The following is a 17,031-nucleotide window of genomic DNA, read 5'->3' on the forward strand; positions in this document are numbered from 1 at the left end:
GTTTTAAGCCTTATTTTGTGTTGGCTGTGCTTTAAATTAAATTATTGCCTGGTACTGATTGGTCAGTCATGACATTCCAAGATACATATGTTATTCGCTCTTAACAACTGGTAAAAGCTACAGACACATCCTGGTATCTCAATTCAGTTATGTGTGCAATTTCTTCATTCTATTATTTATATATTGTGGAGTCGCTCTCTGTTTCAAACAAATACAGCTGCTGCCATTTTGTTTTGGCCACTATAATGGATTATAAGATAACTAAGAAACTAGTACTGTACTTCATTATTATGAAAGGTTGTGTAATAAAAGTGGTATGTCTGCCTTAAATGGCCATCTAGATTGAATTTACAGCTTGCTAGCAACTGCTTTCTTGTGTTTCAAAATTATTAACAATTCAAAGTATTAGTAATGTACAAGAGTAAGTTACATTACTTTAATAAAGTACATGAAAAGTTGCACTACTTATTACGTTTTGAATACGGTAACTTGTAATCTGTAACCTATTACATTTCCAATGTAACCTTCACTACACTGCGTGAGTCTAAAACACCAGTGTTTCCTCCTTGTGTAAATCTTTAATTTATCATAAACAGGGTAAGGAGAAATGACTGAGGATGATGGCGAATGATTTACAAATCCTGAGCACCACTGACAAGAATAAGATCTTGTAAAATGTGTTTTAAGTATTGTCGCTCATAAGTGTAACTCAGTAAGTTATGAACAATTGTGAAACTGAAACACATTTGTGCATATTAATAGCAGTTCCCCTATGCCAGCACTTTATATACAATATAATTTCCCAAAAATGTAACTGCGAGAAAAAGTATTGAAATATATATTTTCCTTCCTGCTTTGTGAGCATATGAAATTAGCTGCACTGTGAAACAGCCAATCACAGCAGGGCTTAATATAATTAATCTTAACCCTTCCAAATAAGGTAGAAACAGATCATTTCATTCTAAAGACAAATCCTAGGGTGCTAAAGTGACATGTAAATCCATTCCTGTACATTTTTGCCCTTATCTAGGCTAGATATCAGAGGACTATTCAAAATATATACTCTATGAGTATAGACCCTTAAAAATACGTGTGTGTGTTTATATATATATATATATATATATATATATATATATATATATATATATATATATATATATATATATATATATATATATATATATATATTAGACACACTACACACACAGTGGTGGCCAAAATGATTAGAATACTAGTATTTTCACCAGCTAAACAATGGTTTTAAATAAGTTATTTAGTCTTTTTGTGTAGTGTGTCAGTAGGAAATACAGTTTACATTTCCAATGACACCAAGAAACAAAACCAACTGAGACTAAATCCAGAAGAACTGTATCAGCCTCTCCAAATGCAAAAGGATGATGCTGCCGCAAAACAGATGATCAATTAATTCCTATTAACGAGATTAAATCAGCATTTGGTGTGACCATCCTTTTCCATCTTGGATAAAAATCTCACCGAATCTTTTTTGGCAAGCATTTATTTATTTATTTATTTAATTTTTGCCTGCAACCCCGCTCGCTGGTGATAGTACACCCACTGGATGTGACCAGCGCGATCATTTATGGTGTTAGGTTTGTGTTTATGTGCACTCGAGAGCACCGAAGGCGTTACAGTGTTAATGTAACCGCTGTGACACTGCTGTATGTGCGCCACCGCATGTTCACGGGCAGGTTACGGAAACCCACGGCGGTTTATTAAAGCAATATCCCTTCCGACACCATCGGCGAGCGCTTGACTGATGCTTCTCCATCTCTGAATGAAGCCGAGCAGCGGCGAGAGGACGCGGCTGCCATTGATGACAGTGAGAAGACTAAAATGGGAGAGCACCGCTGGAGCCCTGTCAGCGGAGAGACAGACACAAAGGAGACTGACAACAGACAGCCATTCGAAAAGAGCCGAACGAACGCTTCGTTTTCAATGATCGTTACACGGTAAACGTCTTCCATTCATTGGTAATATTTGCACCGTAGAGAAACCAGCGCCACTTTTAGCGCGCGGTTAACAATGGAATTATGACAGCGGCGGTTTCCAGCTGTTCATTGTTCGCATGAAAGGTAGATGCGTGCATATAATTTGGCCTGTGCTTGCCAACAGGGACTCGAGAAAAGGTAAGCTGCGATGCAAACGTTCAAATGGGTTAATATTTTTTCTCCGTGTACAGACACACTGCTTATCTTAAGTGTTAATTATGTACTGCTTCAGATAAATGCGCGTACCGATTTGTACGTTTACACAATAAATGCTATACTGTGTAGTGAGCACTGTGATGTAGCACACACTAGAACATTTCTGTATATGTATATGTACAGTATATGCATTGCAGCCTTTAGTGAGCACCATGCAGTAGGCTATCCAAGAGGGTTTATTATAGTATGTACTTTAAAATATTTTAAATGTATATTATATTATATTTACTTTCTTTTTTTAGTGTAGATAAGATCATCTAAATGTAATTAAAAAAAGCTAGCACTATTAATTAACAGCTATCAGTCAATATTGGAAGATTAAAAGATCTCTAATATTGTTCAATTACAGATATGGTATTGATATATACTTTTATTATATGTTATGCATCCATGAAAAGCTTCTGCTAATGACTAAAAATAAATATGTAAAATGTATGTGTAGGCTGGACACAATAGTTCTTTCAGTCTGTTTCACTATGACTCAAATATCATTACAGAACTGACAAGTGTGAACATTCATCTAAGAGGGATCAAGATGTGCTGAACATGTCTTCTTGTGTTACATCCTCTTTCAAGGTGTGAAGAGTGACAATACAGTTGTCAGACCTCCAGGCTGGTGTTGGCGATAACCGAGAGGCTCCTAATGCGTTATCTCCCACCTTGTCTCTGTCACCATGCCCACCTTTCCACCTCTGGGCAGTAACTCCAGCACAGTACCCTGGGACCCCGGCGCACCTTCTCTGGTGAACAGCACGGTGAAGATGGTGCTCATATCAGCCATCGTATGCACGTCGCTGTTCGGAAATGTTGTGGTGCTGCTGGTATTCCAGCGCAAGCCCCAACTTCTCCACGTCGCCAACCGTTTCGTGCTTAACCTGCTCCTGGCAGACCTTCTGCAGACGGTGCTGGTCATGCCCTTCGCCATCGCCGCTACCGTGCCTGAGGTCTGGCCCCTTGACTCCCGACTCTGCCAGGCCCTTGTGGTGCTCATGCACCTGTTTGCATTCGCTGGCGTCAACACCATCATTGTGGTATCGGTAGATCGCTATTTGGCCATCATCCACCCGTTGTCCTACCCCACAAGAATGACGCCTCACCTGGGTACCAACCTGATCGCTCTTACATGGCTCCTCAGTGTACTTCAGAGCACTCCGCCGCTTTATGGATGGGGAACCATCGAATTTGACCGGCGCCACAACGCCTGCACTGTTGTGTGGTCCTCAAGCTACTCGTATTCAGCCCTAGTGTCTGCGCTGTCATTCTGGCTGCCTGTTGTGATCATGCTTTGCTGTTATTGGATGGTATTCAGGGCGGCGAGGCGGCAGAACGCCCTCGTCCACCCCATCCAATCCAACCCCCCTCCAGATTCCCAAGCATCCTGTTCTAGCCCCCAAAGACATCCCCAATCGGAAGGCCCCTTTTCGGCCTCTTATCCCATCAGGACCCGCCATAGACGCTTTCATTATCACTGTAAGGCGGCACGGGTGGTGTTTGTTATCATGGCGTCCTATGTGCTCAGCATGGGCCCGTACAGCGTACTAAGCACGATATCTATTTACTCTAGTGCAGCGGTGCCGCCCTGGTTGGCCTCCATGGCGCTCATTCTCTTCTTCCTGCAGTGCTGCTTACACCCGTACATCTACGGCTACATGCACCGCAGCGTACGCAAGGAGTTCCTGGCACTGCTCTGCGGGCCGTTTTGTGGGCAGGGCCGGATCAGTCAGGGCTCGGCCGTGGACAGTTGCTTCACGGTGACAGATGGACGTCTGGCACACACGCATCTCTCCAGCCAAGCTGCCCGAGTGTGTCCCCTCCGAACCTGGGAGGAAGGCACCACATCTTCTTCTCCTACAGAGAGGAGGTCCAAAGACAGCCGTAAGGAAACCACCTCCATCAGTTTGAGCTCGGAGAAGGAGCTCAATGTACAGAGCAACCCCAACAAACAACCTGAGGAAACACCTACAGGCAAATTCTGAACATGTTTCTGTCAGTGGTGGGGTATATACATCTCTTATGGTTTCCATTTAGGGCACAATTTGGTACTTCTGAATCAAATATTGTGCCTTTAAACACAATCTCGCTGAATAGACTGTAACCACAATCACAGACAAAAAGGTACAAAAACTGTTACAGGGCAAATATCCTTTTAAAAGGTGATAGCTTATGTACCTTTTGTTCTGCTATATGTAACCATATGTGCTCCTAGCTATGCTATGGATTTACTTTATGGTTAGTATTTACAAAAATAACATTGACAACAACAGAAAAGCCAAGAAAACAAAAAGTTTATTGGCTGGATAATAGACTGTTTAAATTATCTTTAAGTCAAGAGTAACATAATTTTTAACATGTTCAACGTATGTTTTAAAGAAATTAATACTTGTATTCGGCAAGGATGCATTTAATTGAATTGCAGCATAATTGTTTTTAATATCGATATTAAGAAGTGTTTCTTGAGCATCAAATCAGCATATGAATAAGGATCGTGTGACATTGAAGACTGAAGAAATGGCTGCTAATATTTCAGCTTTGACATCACAGAATTAAATAGAATTTTAAAATAAGTTAAAATGTGTTTCAATTGTAATATTTCATAATAATATGGTTGCTGTATTTAAATAAATGCAGCCACGGTGAGCATAAGAGACTTAAAAAAATACATTTTTATCAACCTAAAATTTTTGAATAGTGTTTACTCTTTGAATGGGAATGTGGTTGGAAATATACCATCAGTTACAGTATTTGTCATGGTTATATGGACAGAGTAGAAACAAAGTCTGAATAAACATTTAACACACAAGGCTTGACATCTAATACCCTTCCTTGTGTGGTTTAAAATATCAACTATTGGAGACATAGTATAAAGTGCTCCATTAAATACAGAATATTGGTTTTCTTTTAGTGTTTTAATATAATACTTATAATATTATGGAGTAAAATGTTGGAAAAATATTTTTTTCAGCATATATAGTGTATAATATGTCTAACAAGATGAATGTTCTTTGTATACATCCATATCAAATGTATTGCTACTTTACAATTTAAAGACAAAGTATTACTTACGTTGTTTTAAAATGAATTTAGAATACATGTGGAGAGATTTTGGTCTATTTTTCTAAGCATACATATGAACTTTGTTATACAGCTGAATCATTGTCACTGGAATCAAAGTTCTCTTACAGAAACTGTAAATGTAGGAGTCATTTCAAGCAAAAAGAAGCTAAATTGAAAAAAAAAAAAAAAAAAAGAAGGTTCTATTTATTTATTGTTCATGCACCAATAATACTTAAGCGATGAATCACATCAGCATTAGGGTATGGGTCAATGTATTTCTGTTTGTATTTAAAAGATGTGTAATGTGGAGGGGTTTCAGTGTTTTGAAGAGGGTGAGTCACATGAAAATGGTCAAGATCATTTCTGTTTATATTTCACCACAAAATAATGATTATTTTCGGAAGATGAATGTTTTTGCATTGTTCCCACCAATCCAAACACTTCTCATTACCTTAATGTAAAAATGGAAGTGTTTGTTGAACTGCCATTTTATTTATTTATTGATGGATTTTTTTTCTTTGTGTGTGTGAAATGTGACCTGGACATGCTTTCATGAGATTCACCCAAAAGCAGCTAATGAGCCCAGGATCTCAGGGTATTTATGATGTACCTCTTGACCGATGTGAAGAGTCCGCTCTCTTTAAGAGTGCCTCCCTAGATGAATTGTACATCGTCTCTGTGTCATATGAGATGTTCAATCCCCTCACACTGCCAAACTGACATGATGACATGATTAAAAAAAAGCAGGCTTCGAAAACTGCTGAAGCACTTTATGTTATGGAGTTCAACCACTGCATCAAGGCAGCAATGTTATCCGCTCTTGAGCACTTAGCTTGACCCTGTACAAAACAGGACTGCAAGTGCTTCAATATTAATTTCTGTCTGGGGCGTTTAGAAGTCAGTCGAATCAATCATAAGTCAAACCTGCAATTTCCTCTGCTACAGTAAGTATTATATTGAAACCAGTGAGTACAGCAATACATATCACAGATATTATCAAATGTATACCAGTTTCCAGCAATGTCTGCAGCACTTACAAAACTGTAGACATTCACTTTCAAAAAACAAATTAGCTGAAACATGTCATCATGTTTACTCCAACTGTTACAACCGACTGTTTTTATATACATATATATATATATAAAAGCTTAGAATTAGACATTTTTGTAATGATGTACTTTGTGATTTATTTTTCTTTCGTTATGACATTGTGAAGAATGTTTATGTATACCTCATCATAAAACTTGAAGCTCAGTACATTCTGTGGGTTTTAAATGAAAACGATTAGGGGAAAAGATGTGCAAGCATGTACTTTTTCTAACATAATCACATTTAAATAATTTACAAAGTAAAAAAACACTAAATATCTCCCACTATTTAGATATTATTACTTGTATAAAAGAGTCCTGTAGCAAAAACAATGTGCTTCTTAACCATTCAGTTTACTATTAATAAAAACAATTCTTTAGCAAGATAAAACTACAAAAAAACAAAAAAAAAAAGTAATTATATGATACTAACAACAAAATAGATGACATTATAGAGGTTACTGTGGTGTGGTTTTACATGGCTTAAGGTGCGGTCACATTAGTGAAATTTAGGTGAAATTTTATTGGCAAAAAAGTTTTCTTATATTGTCAATAACGTGATGCATAATGCAGAGCTCACACAACAAAGCAGCTCGCCTTCAACCTGTAGTAAAAATTTAAATGACTTAAATTGTTAGAGGTGCAAAGACAACTAAAATGCACAGGCAAAAAACCCCAAAAAAACACTAGTTTCAACGTCACTTCCATACCAATTTTCTGTTCTCAACATGTCATTTTCGTATGACCAACTTTACAATGAATCTGTGTGGGGAAAAAAATTTAGTCCTTAAGCGAAATTCCCAAACATGTGGATTCTAATCAGAATGACCAAACATTGATTAAACTTGAATCCCATAAGAAATCTGCGTGTGAAATGTTTTCATGTCTCACTCCAGATTACGATCGCTACTTTTAGCCCACAGAATTTCACTGTAAATGTGACTGCACCCTAAAACCGTGTCTGATCTTTCAAAAATGTACAAAGACTAAAACATGGACAGAAGTAACTGTATTAAATATTCAAATTATGTCTTTACAGATGATGAAATAAAACATACAATGTAAAACATACATTTGGATCAGTATAAAAGTATAATAAGTAAATTTTTATAGATATGGGCTTCTTCTCTCAGCGCAGTAGGTGTAGCTGGAATGAAGTCATAGGCAACGCGAGACAAGTAAAGCACTAAAAAAAGGGTCTTTGGAGTTCACACACACACGCGCGCGCACACGCACACACACACGCACGCACGCACACACACACTGTCAGTGAATTACAGCTGAGCCAAACACACTCTTCTTTAACCTTCATATAAATGTCTATTCACGTGGAAGTCTGATCTGTTAAAAGATGATGTTGTGTACTCCAAATGTCCCTTCCTTAGTCCACCTTCAGCACGCTGTAGATTTTATTTACGAACCAGAAGCAAGCGAAGAAGCCTATAGTACCTGCACGGAAGGAGAAATGTGTGAGAATTTAGTTTAGAAATCAAATGAACAGCACCAATCAACACAAAAGATGTCAAAAAATGTGCCAGACTAACTAATTGTGTACACAGTGCTTCTATTAAAACCACATTTGGAGTCACTCGAGTGGCATTTTATAAGATAATCATCTATTAATAGTGCCGTTTCAATGCAGCAAATTATCTGACAGAGCCAAACTGAGCTGAGTGTAATGAAGCACAGGATTAAATCTAATCATCGCTGGGGCGGCAGTGACAGCCAATCAACAATAGGTCTGATTGAAATCTTTAGCTCAGAATCTATTTTCAGATGCGTTTATATACACACACGATTCTCTGTCCTCCCCCTCACCTTCCACACACGCTCTCGCTGTATCTTCACTTGGCTCTATGCTCATGTTAGTTTGGGTTAAAACAAGCCTCTTTTTTTTTTTTTGGGAACGGTTGCTTTAAGATGTGGGACTGAGAGCATAATGGCGATTCAGTAAGCTTTGTTTCGATCACGCCTAACATTTACACCCCTCAAGCGTGCAAGGAAGTTGCCATAACAGCCGTAGCCAGGCATCCTAAAGCATCTAGTAGAATCCATGGCAACAAATAGATTGTGGCTAATATCTACTCAGAAAACGGATGACGGTGGTTTCCCATCATTCAAAGCAAAGCCGCCAGAACGGCTGCTATAACGCTGGTAATCTGGAGGGTTTTTGTAAAGTTCATCATGAAGTGTAGCAGAGGAGCTTGAGCTATTTTACCCAGTCGATCACTCATAGTTATATAAAAATCATTTTACTTCATGCCGGTTGAGGAAAACACTTGCTGCACAGATATTTACATGCCATTTGTAGAGAAACATGTAAGCATGTGTAGATGTCATCAACCAACAGCTGTTTAGGGCTGGCAGACAGCTGGCCATCTTTTATCACCTCTGCCTCAGCATATCAATGAGGGGAAGCGACAGAGATTTGATTAAGGTGCGCCGCTGGCTTTCAACAACAACAACAATAAAAGATGAGGAATATTTATAGGTGTCCCAATTACCCTCAGCATGACCCATTGGGCAGGAACAAACCAACTAAGACTGGTCAAACAAAAGGACCAGAAGGAGACACTGCAGCACCAAATCCTTGAGGAACTCTGAACGTTTGATATTGTTGGTGAAGCAAAACAAGGCAAGCATTTTGCAGGTTACACTAACCACAATAAGCATTGACTTACAGGAACAGGATACAAATCCTGTAGCTTTGAAATGATACGTTAAAGGGGAGCGGTTTCATCAGCTGTGCAGAATTGACAACTAAGCCACTATTAATTATGTTTGCATTGCACCATTTAACTTATTTAATCTATATATGGAATTACATTGCAACTATTTACAGAAGGCTGCGATCAGTAGTAAGATATGTAAAACAGCAGATTGTATCCATCTTGTTTTACTTGTCAGGCTTCAATACTTTAGAAATATATAATAATGTTGAGATCTATGCACATATTTGTGCATCAGTCCGTTGTGTGCATGGTGTTTCAGGATTTATTCATCCTTATTCATTGCGGTTTCCGAAAGTTTTTAAATAACATTTATTGTGAATAACATTTAGAATCGCATATTTCAAGGCTGCAATTGGATCACTGAGGGTTAGTGACTTCACATTACTTTAAATAGAGCATGCTATGTTTCTGAGACTTGATCGTGTAAAGGTCTTTCTTTAAGTCTATGAGAGTGCCAGAGCTCCCTGAATGCATAAAAAAAACGTGTTCCTCAGTTGAACAAAAGTATGAGTAATTAATGACTGAATTTTCATGAAAACTGTCCACTTAAGATCAAATAAAGAACATAGTTAACTTATAAAAACTAGTTAACAGATGCTGTATACATGATTTTCTTTACAGCTAGTAAAGACAAGAAAACACAACAGGAAGACTGCAGCTGAATAGAAAAACTGAATTTAAATTCAGACTGCAAGCTAGAACTAAATGCATTATCTATTTTGCTATTTGCCAAATGTATAATCTAGTTTGCTATTTGCTGTAGATTCGCTCTGCCTTTACTCTATTCATCTGTGCTAAAAGAATAAAATGTAACTGTAAACCTGGTTTTGTCTGATCTAGGTCATGACACAAATCTATTCTCTAATTTAGGGTTTCACAAACTGGCCGGCTGCAAATCAATATATATATATATATATATATATATATATATATATATATATATATATATATATATATATATATATATTAGTTCAGACAAATCCAGGTTTACAGTTACATTTTATTCTTATATATATATATATATATATATATATATATATATATATATATATATATATATATATATATATATATATATATATATATATATATATATACACTATTTATTTGTTTATTATTATGAATAAAATGCTAATATTACAATCCCAGGGGGTAATTACAGTAAATATTTTCATCAAAGGGTGTGTATCTTTTTTAAAAGCAAATCATGTCGTCTTTCACCTACCTGTAAAAATGAAGAAAATGAGCACCATGATCAAGGTGTAGCCAAAGTAGAGGAAGGTGCTTGCAGCCCCTATGATTTGTAGTTTTGAGAAGAAGTAATGCACAGCGTAGACAAATAAATACACCGCTGTGAATCCACTGGTCAGAAACGATCGCCACCACCAGTGATAATCCTGTCAAACACAAATAAGAAGGCTTTATATAAAAGTTAAAACACCTGACATTATTACCAAAAATAATAATAGCACATATGAAATGAAAAAAAAATCTTTTTTTAACATAAGAACCAGCAAATACAAAATGTCAAATGCTACAATGAAATTAGTTTTGTTTAAAAGATGTTAAATCTCACCTCTGCACATAAATGGAAGTAGCAGAGCAGAACAGTTGCCTCAGAGCAGGTAATGACCAAGATGATGAAGACCAGGAAAAGGAAGCCAAACATGTAATACATCTGATGAGACCTGCAGAGAAACATTTGCATACACCGTTACAACCAAAACATCGGTCCTTAAATCAACTCATTTCAGCATGACATGGTTTCAAACCATACCAAATGCTGTTGAGGATGAAGAAGAGCTGGATGAAGATGCAGCCAAAGGGCAAGATGCCGCCCATGATGATGCCCGGCACGGGTTTGGTAAAAAGGACTGCTGAGGAATTTGGCGTGGGATCTGATTTGTTCGCACTGGTGGCTCGATGCCCTGTTAAAACAGGAAAACAAAAACACACCCACATTCATGATATCGTGCGTGACAGCGTGCCAAAAGAAAAGCTCCCACAGATTGAAAACGCAATAACAGCTGATTCAAAGACATACTTAGCAATGCAAAAATAAGAATGCAAAAGAGTATCAAAGTCTCTGAGAGCCGAGAGAATGTCATTTTTTCAGTATTATGGAATCAGCACATGTCAGAATGCCAGGAACTAAAAAAAAAACTGGTCGGTTGAAGAAGGCATACTCACTGTTTTTTTGAAACCGAAGTATGCACCCACAAATGTGAGAGGAACAGAGATGCCAAACCACAGTGCCAGGATGGCCACCAGTGTACCGAAGGGAACAGCAGCGGAGGAGCCCTCTACCCACAAGATCAGATTCATCAAGAAGAAATCCACAAACACAATCCTGCAAAAACAAAGCATACTGAAACTGCAGACAGGCACATCATTTTATTCATGTTGCGAGGAAATCTATTACTTTTTGCAATAAAGACAGTATTTAACTCACCCTGGACACAAAAAGGCGGTGAGAAGAACATTGGTTTTCCAGTTTTCACCACCGAAAGCTGATGAAGGAATTTGAGGAAGCAATTAAAATTAAAGCAGATTTTCTTAAAACTGTTAATAACAAATAACACACTGTCTATATTTTTAATCACGGTATTGATTTGTATCATGTTCACATTTAATTTCCTATTTCTTAGTATTGTGTAAAATTCTGTTTTATTGCCTTTATTTTGTTTTATTGTATGTCTATATTTTTTTCTGCACAAAGCTAAACGCCTTGTTTGCATAAGCGTCCTTGGAAAAAAAGCTCGTTCTGATTAATCTTTAACAGACTGAAGGTGAACTCTGTATTTTTCCCCGCATTAAATTTGAGGAAATTAACTGAAGTAAAACTGAATAGCTCTTCAAATGAAAAATTGCAATGATTCGAGAAGAAAGCAAGGGAAAATAAGCGTTCCATATTGCAATATTTCCTTACTCTTATAGAGTCTGGCAGACACGTATCCAGCAGGTGTGCCAAGCAAAACCCACAACACCACTGCACAGGTCATGAGAGCCCCTCTGTTGGCTGGAGACAGGAAACCAAGGCAGGCCAAAACTAAAGAGAAAAGCAGGATTGTCACTTTTGTTCATTTAATTCTATTGGTAAGGGAGCAATTCTCACTATTAACTAGTTGCTTATTAGCATGCCTATTATTAACATATGGACTGTTATTAGTACTAATAAAGTAAAGTAAATTAAGAGTTTACTGAGGCAAGGATAACTTGATTAGACTAGGATAACCATGCTAGGATAACCGTGATATAAAAAGGGCAAATTGCCAAACTGTGTATAACCATTTTTAATTGACCACTAAAACTAATTAAAAATAAAGGATTAGTGGTAATGTTCACGTTGCACTCAAATATCGAATGAATCCTTTAGGTTTAGTTTGTACAATACAAAATCTGCATTACATTTATTTCATTTCTGCTCCAATGCACTTACAAAGGGTAATGAAGGTCATGATGAAGACCTGAGAGCCCTGTCCGAGGAAGACGGACAGAAGCATGCCCATCTTGGGCGGCCTGAACACGTCACCATGTACCTGTTTCCAGCCAGACTCCTCCTGGGCATCTTCCTGCAGGAGATAACAATAAAACTCGTATCACCTCACATGACTGACATCCGGTAAATGGACAGTCGTCAAACTCAATTATTGAAATCGTGTGGAAGAAAAAAAAAAAAAAAAAAAAAAAAAAAAAAAAAAAAAGCAGATGGTGTGTGCCACACATGCTTTATCAGTGACATTATCTACTCATTGCAAAACAGCTTCCTTCATTTCTTTACCTTGATTGGTGAGCATGGCATTGTATATTTACACTCGTTTTAACAAAGTTCCCAAGTTCCCACACAATCATTATATCATAATCACCATGACAACATAAGCTAATAAGCTTACATAGGTAATGTTTGCAGCTGGAGGGATCTTAACCCAGTCTGCCTGTAAATGTCACAACAGAGGATTCAGTGACTGGAGGTATTCTTATGATTATTAAAATGAGAAAAACAAGACCAAAATTGTTTTTAATCTGTCTATGCTTGAACATTAAGATGCACATAACCCAAGAATCGAACAATATATGGAATTAAATAACAGTAAACTGGAAATTTGCTCTAACAGTGGGAGCGTCAGCTCTGTTGACACAAGATACTCTGGTGACGTTACAGAGTCATTCATTTGTTCTGTTATCTAGATAAAAGTTGGAATGAGAACAAAGTAAATTCAAGGTACCTGGTCCATCTGGTTGTACCGGGCAATATCCTTGTGCAGTGTTCTAAGCATGATCATGGCCACCATGCCAGACAGGAAGAGCACAATGACTAAAGAGTTCATGATGCTGAAAAAAAAAAAAAAAAAAAATAGGGGCCATTAATATGTATGTAGAGCTTTCTATTCTTGACTGTATGATATTTACATCCAGCATGTGCTCACCTGAACCACTGGATGTTCGTGTGAGGCATGGAAACCAAAATGTAATCCCATCGAGAAGCCCACCTAATATCATCGTTTTGCTAGAAAAGAAGAAGAAAAAAAACTCTATTGGACATAGTTCTTTCCGACCATCTCATTGTTCTGACTCTATAAACAGACGTACCTTAAATGTAACCGAATAAGTGTAGGTGACTTTGAGATTACTGTTGAACTCTGCTGGGATGTCCATGGGAGATCCTTCACATGTCGGGTTTTCATCATTGCTATGCTTTATGCTGTCCAACAAACAACATCATTTTATGTAACGAACTATACTACATATGAGATAATGCTCTAATCTATGCGCATTACAGTAAATGTGAGCTTATTACAGTGTGCTTGCAAACAGGTGTCACTATGCCTAACGTTAAATTCTAGTTAAATCTCAAACTGATTATATCGGCCCACAGAAAGTGGAGCAAGAGCTAAAATTAGGTTTTAAGTACACCGTTTCAAGTCAAGTTAGTGACAGACATTTAGTCGCAAAAATCACACCTCCGAGGTTCCAATGTAGCTGCCACAAGTCGAGCGTGCATCCCATTCGTTTCATCTCCACTGTGGTAAACTATGGTGATGTCCACGTGGTTGAAAACATAGTAAGTGTTCTTCTTGTTGAAATCAGCCTAAAAGAGTGGATACAATAATGTCAGAAGCTAGTCAGAATCAAAAAGGCATCTTTTTAACCTTTTTCCTAAATAGACTTATTTAAAAAAAGAAAAAAAAGAAAAAAAGATGAACAGTTATTAATCAGCAACACATTGAGTCAATGTTCTGTTCTTGGTAATGCATTTTATATTATTATATTATGCTGTAAAGATTTAACCAATAATGTTTTTAAACATGTGAATGAACAAATGAACAGTTTTATTTGTATTTTTATGTGTGATGTATTTTATATTATCATATTATGCTGCAAAAAAAGTAACCAAGAATGAATGAACGAACATATACAGTTCTATTTGTATTTTTATGTGTAATGTATTATATATATTACTACATTAGGCTGTAAAAATTTTACCAATAACGTTAAATCTGAATGAACAAATTAATATATAAAGTTTTATTTAACAGACCCTTTGGACCCTTTTCACCGATGACTTTTTTTCCACAGATTTTTATAAAATGATTACAAAAGCAAATAACATCATTTTAACATGCTTCACAGAATTTACATTCCAAGTTCATTGCATTTATGCCAGCTTTTTATTATATCACATTTAGTTACTAAAGTAGTGGGGGAAAAAAAAGCCGTCTCTCTCACATTTATCACGCAGGCGTCCTTCGGCTTTCCTTCTTGGTTCACTAGACATCCAGTGGGAAATCCGGGGTTGCAGACTTTCTGATTGTCCTCCACAATGTAACACCACGTCACTGGCATGTTGTCAACAATCCTGTGAAACAAGTTTTTTTAAACAAGATAAACCAAATCCACTTAGATGTCCATTAGCGGCTGTGTAAAGTATTCTATGCCAAACCCTCCGATATTGTGTCTTTTAACTGTTAACGCATGATGACACAACTTTTACTTTGTTATTGGTACCACACCTACCGTAGCCACCAAATCACGACTTACCAGTGGTGCTGGTAATTCAGCTCCATTCCTTTCTTTAGAAAGTCCAACTTCAGCTTGTCTTCTCTTGAACCGGTATCATATGATTTGGTGCAGACCTTCACACAACCCTTGTCAGCCTTAAATGAAAACTAAGGAAAATTTTGAAAGTCAGTATTACGAAAAATCCCACCCATCACGCGAGATGCATTGGAGTTAAGTGTAACACATTAATGCAAGATAGCAACGACTAGGAATACACTGCCCGAATAATAACTTTATCATTATATGACAATACAAAAAGACAAAACGCACAAAAGGGAGAAGTGTCTGTTGCAGCTACACCTAGTGAAACCTGACAAGCGAGATGCCAGCTCTCAATGAACAAGGCGTGTAATCTTCTAAACGTCACTTCCCCAATAATATTAAATTACGATAAATTTCTTAAATAACATAAATTTCTTACCTTGTAAGGTGACGTTTCTATTCTTTCACCAAATAACACCTGCCCAAGGTTCTCTGAGGGTCTTTTTTCATCCGTGTCTTTGCAAAAATCAAATCTGAGCCAAAAAGCATTCACTCACTGATCAGTCCTTGTGTGAATGCAGATAATAATAAAGCTTATCGTAAAGGTCAAGAATACTTACGCATCATATTCATAAGGCAGGACTGATTCCACTGAGTCCAGTCTATTCACAAACAGCTGTATCTCAGTCTGTGGGATTGACAGCAGGGGAGTGGGGTCAAGGGGACAGCCGACTATTAGTCACATCTCAGAGATCAACACTTTAGACTGTTTTCATTTTGATTGCAATGAGAAACCAGAAATCAGCTTATTAACTCGGCGTCCAAGCATTTGTTTTACTTCTTATGCGTCAACTGCCTGTGCGTGGAAGTATAATAGAGGACCGCAAAAGCTCACCTTACATTCCTCCGCATCTCCTTTCGAGTTTTGCTCGCAAAAACTGACCGGCGCCAAACCCGGAAGATAGAATCCAAAGCTTGAGCTGACTACGGTTAAACTCAGCAAAAATATAAAACGCGGATTTAAAGGCTTCATTTTTTCAAAGCGGCGTCCTGCTGGGATTCCGGTTTACTCCGCTGTAGCAAACCATAAAACTAACCGGTGACAGTTCGCCAAAAAAATATCACCAAGACAACGAGCTCGCGGCGGCTACTGACTCAAGAATGATTTGTAGTCACTTCCTCACTGCGCCCATAGCTCCGCCCACCACTGGCCCCGCCTCCAGTTCGTCTACATCCTTTCAAGCGCAGGTCTCTGCAGGCAAAGTAGTGGGAGTTACCAAACATTTTCCTGAATGTGTTTCTAGCGTTTCTGTTAGTTTATATAAAAAAAAAATAATTAATACAATTTATACTATTAATTTATTTAAATTACTTGATAGTATATTTAAAGTACTTGATCTTATACTGTGTTTTTGCCACTCGCACCATAATATACGATTATTTACTGTACTTTACTAATTGTAAATATATTTTGATGTTGAATATATATATAGTCACATTTCTTTTTATATTACATTAGATTGCATGTGTGAACCTTGAACTCAAAGTCTTGAAACATTTACACATTTGACCACAAAACCAGACATAATGGTCAGTTTTTAAAAAATAAGATTTATACATTGTCTGACAAAAGATTGGCCTGAGATACTGATATTAGAAAACCTGGAATCTGAGGGAATCAAAATATTGAGAAAAGCTGTCCAAACTAATTAATGAATTTGTTTTATTTAATTATAAATATTTTATATCTATATCTATTTTTTCTCTTGTTTACTTTCCCTCTTTTCTGTTACGTGTAAAGTTTGTCATAATGCTCATTAATGTTCCTGAAGCAAATTGCAAATTGCAAATAATAATGTTCGATTAAAATATCAATATTAATTTCCTCCG

General features: G+C 37.2%; 2 protein-coding genes across 4 annotated transcripts; one reads left to right on the plus strand and one right to left on the minus strand.

The window, feature by feature from the left end:
- The first annotated feature begins 1,548 nt into the window (after nt 1-1,548).
- On the plus strand, nt 1,549-7,819 carry gpr101 (G protein-coupled receptor 101). 3 transcript variants are annotated; one of them, XM_043257422.1, is made up of 2 exons: nt 1,549-2,147; nt 2,723-7,819. In XM_043257422.1, exon 2 carries the CDS (start codon nt 2,900-2,902, stop codon nt 4,199-4,201), a length of 1,302 nt encoding a protein of 433 aa, XP_043113357.1. In that variant the 5' UTR covers nt 1,549-2,147; nt 2,723-2,899; the 3' UTR covers nt 4,202-7,819. The 3 variants fall into 3 exon arrangements, with proteins under 3 accessions (XP_043113357.1, XP_043113356.1, XP_043113354.1); XM_043257421.1 differs by having other exon boundaries at nt 2,802-7,819; XM_043257419.1 differs by having other exon boundaries at nt 1,549-1,970; nt 2,802-7,819.
- Nucleotides 6,441-16,331, minus strand: LOC122357827 (transmembrane 9 superfamily member 2). The gene is given in 18 exon segments (XM_043257418.1): nt 6,441-7,816; nt 10,325-10,496; nt 10,676-10,787; nt 10,877-10,967; nt 10,970-11,027; nt 11,290-11,449; nt 11,552-11,609; nt 12,029-12,148; nt 12,539-12,671; nt 13,326-13,431; nt 13,527-13,606; nt 13,690-13,801; nt 14,061-14,188; nt 14,827-14,956; nt 15,139-15,266; nt 15,581-15,674; nt 15,762-15,829; nt 16,037-16,331. Coding segments are annotated over 18 exon segments (1,956 nt in total). The 5' UTR covers nt 16,175-16,331; the 3' UTR covers nt 6,441-7,748.
- Nucleotides 16,332-17,031: the final 700 nt, after the last annotated feature.

Source organism: Puntigrus tetrazona, chromosome 14 (genome assembly GCF_018831695.1).
Source record: "Puntigrus tetrazona isolate hp1 chromosome 14, ASM1883169v1, whole genome shotgun sequence".
Classification (NCBI taxonomy): domain Eukaryota; kingdom Metazoa; phylum Chordata; class Actinopteri; order Cypriniformes; family Cyprinidae; genus Puntigrus; species Puntigrus tetrazona.

What these genes read in the sequence shown, in the direction of transcription:
- gpr101 (XM_043257422.1), top strand. Translation starts at nt 2,900, where the DNA reads ATGCCCACCTTTCCACCTCTGGGCAGTAACTCCAGCACAGTACCCTGG.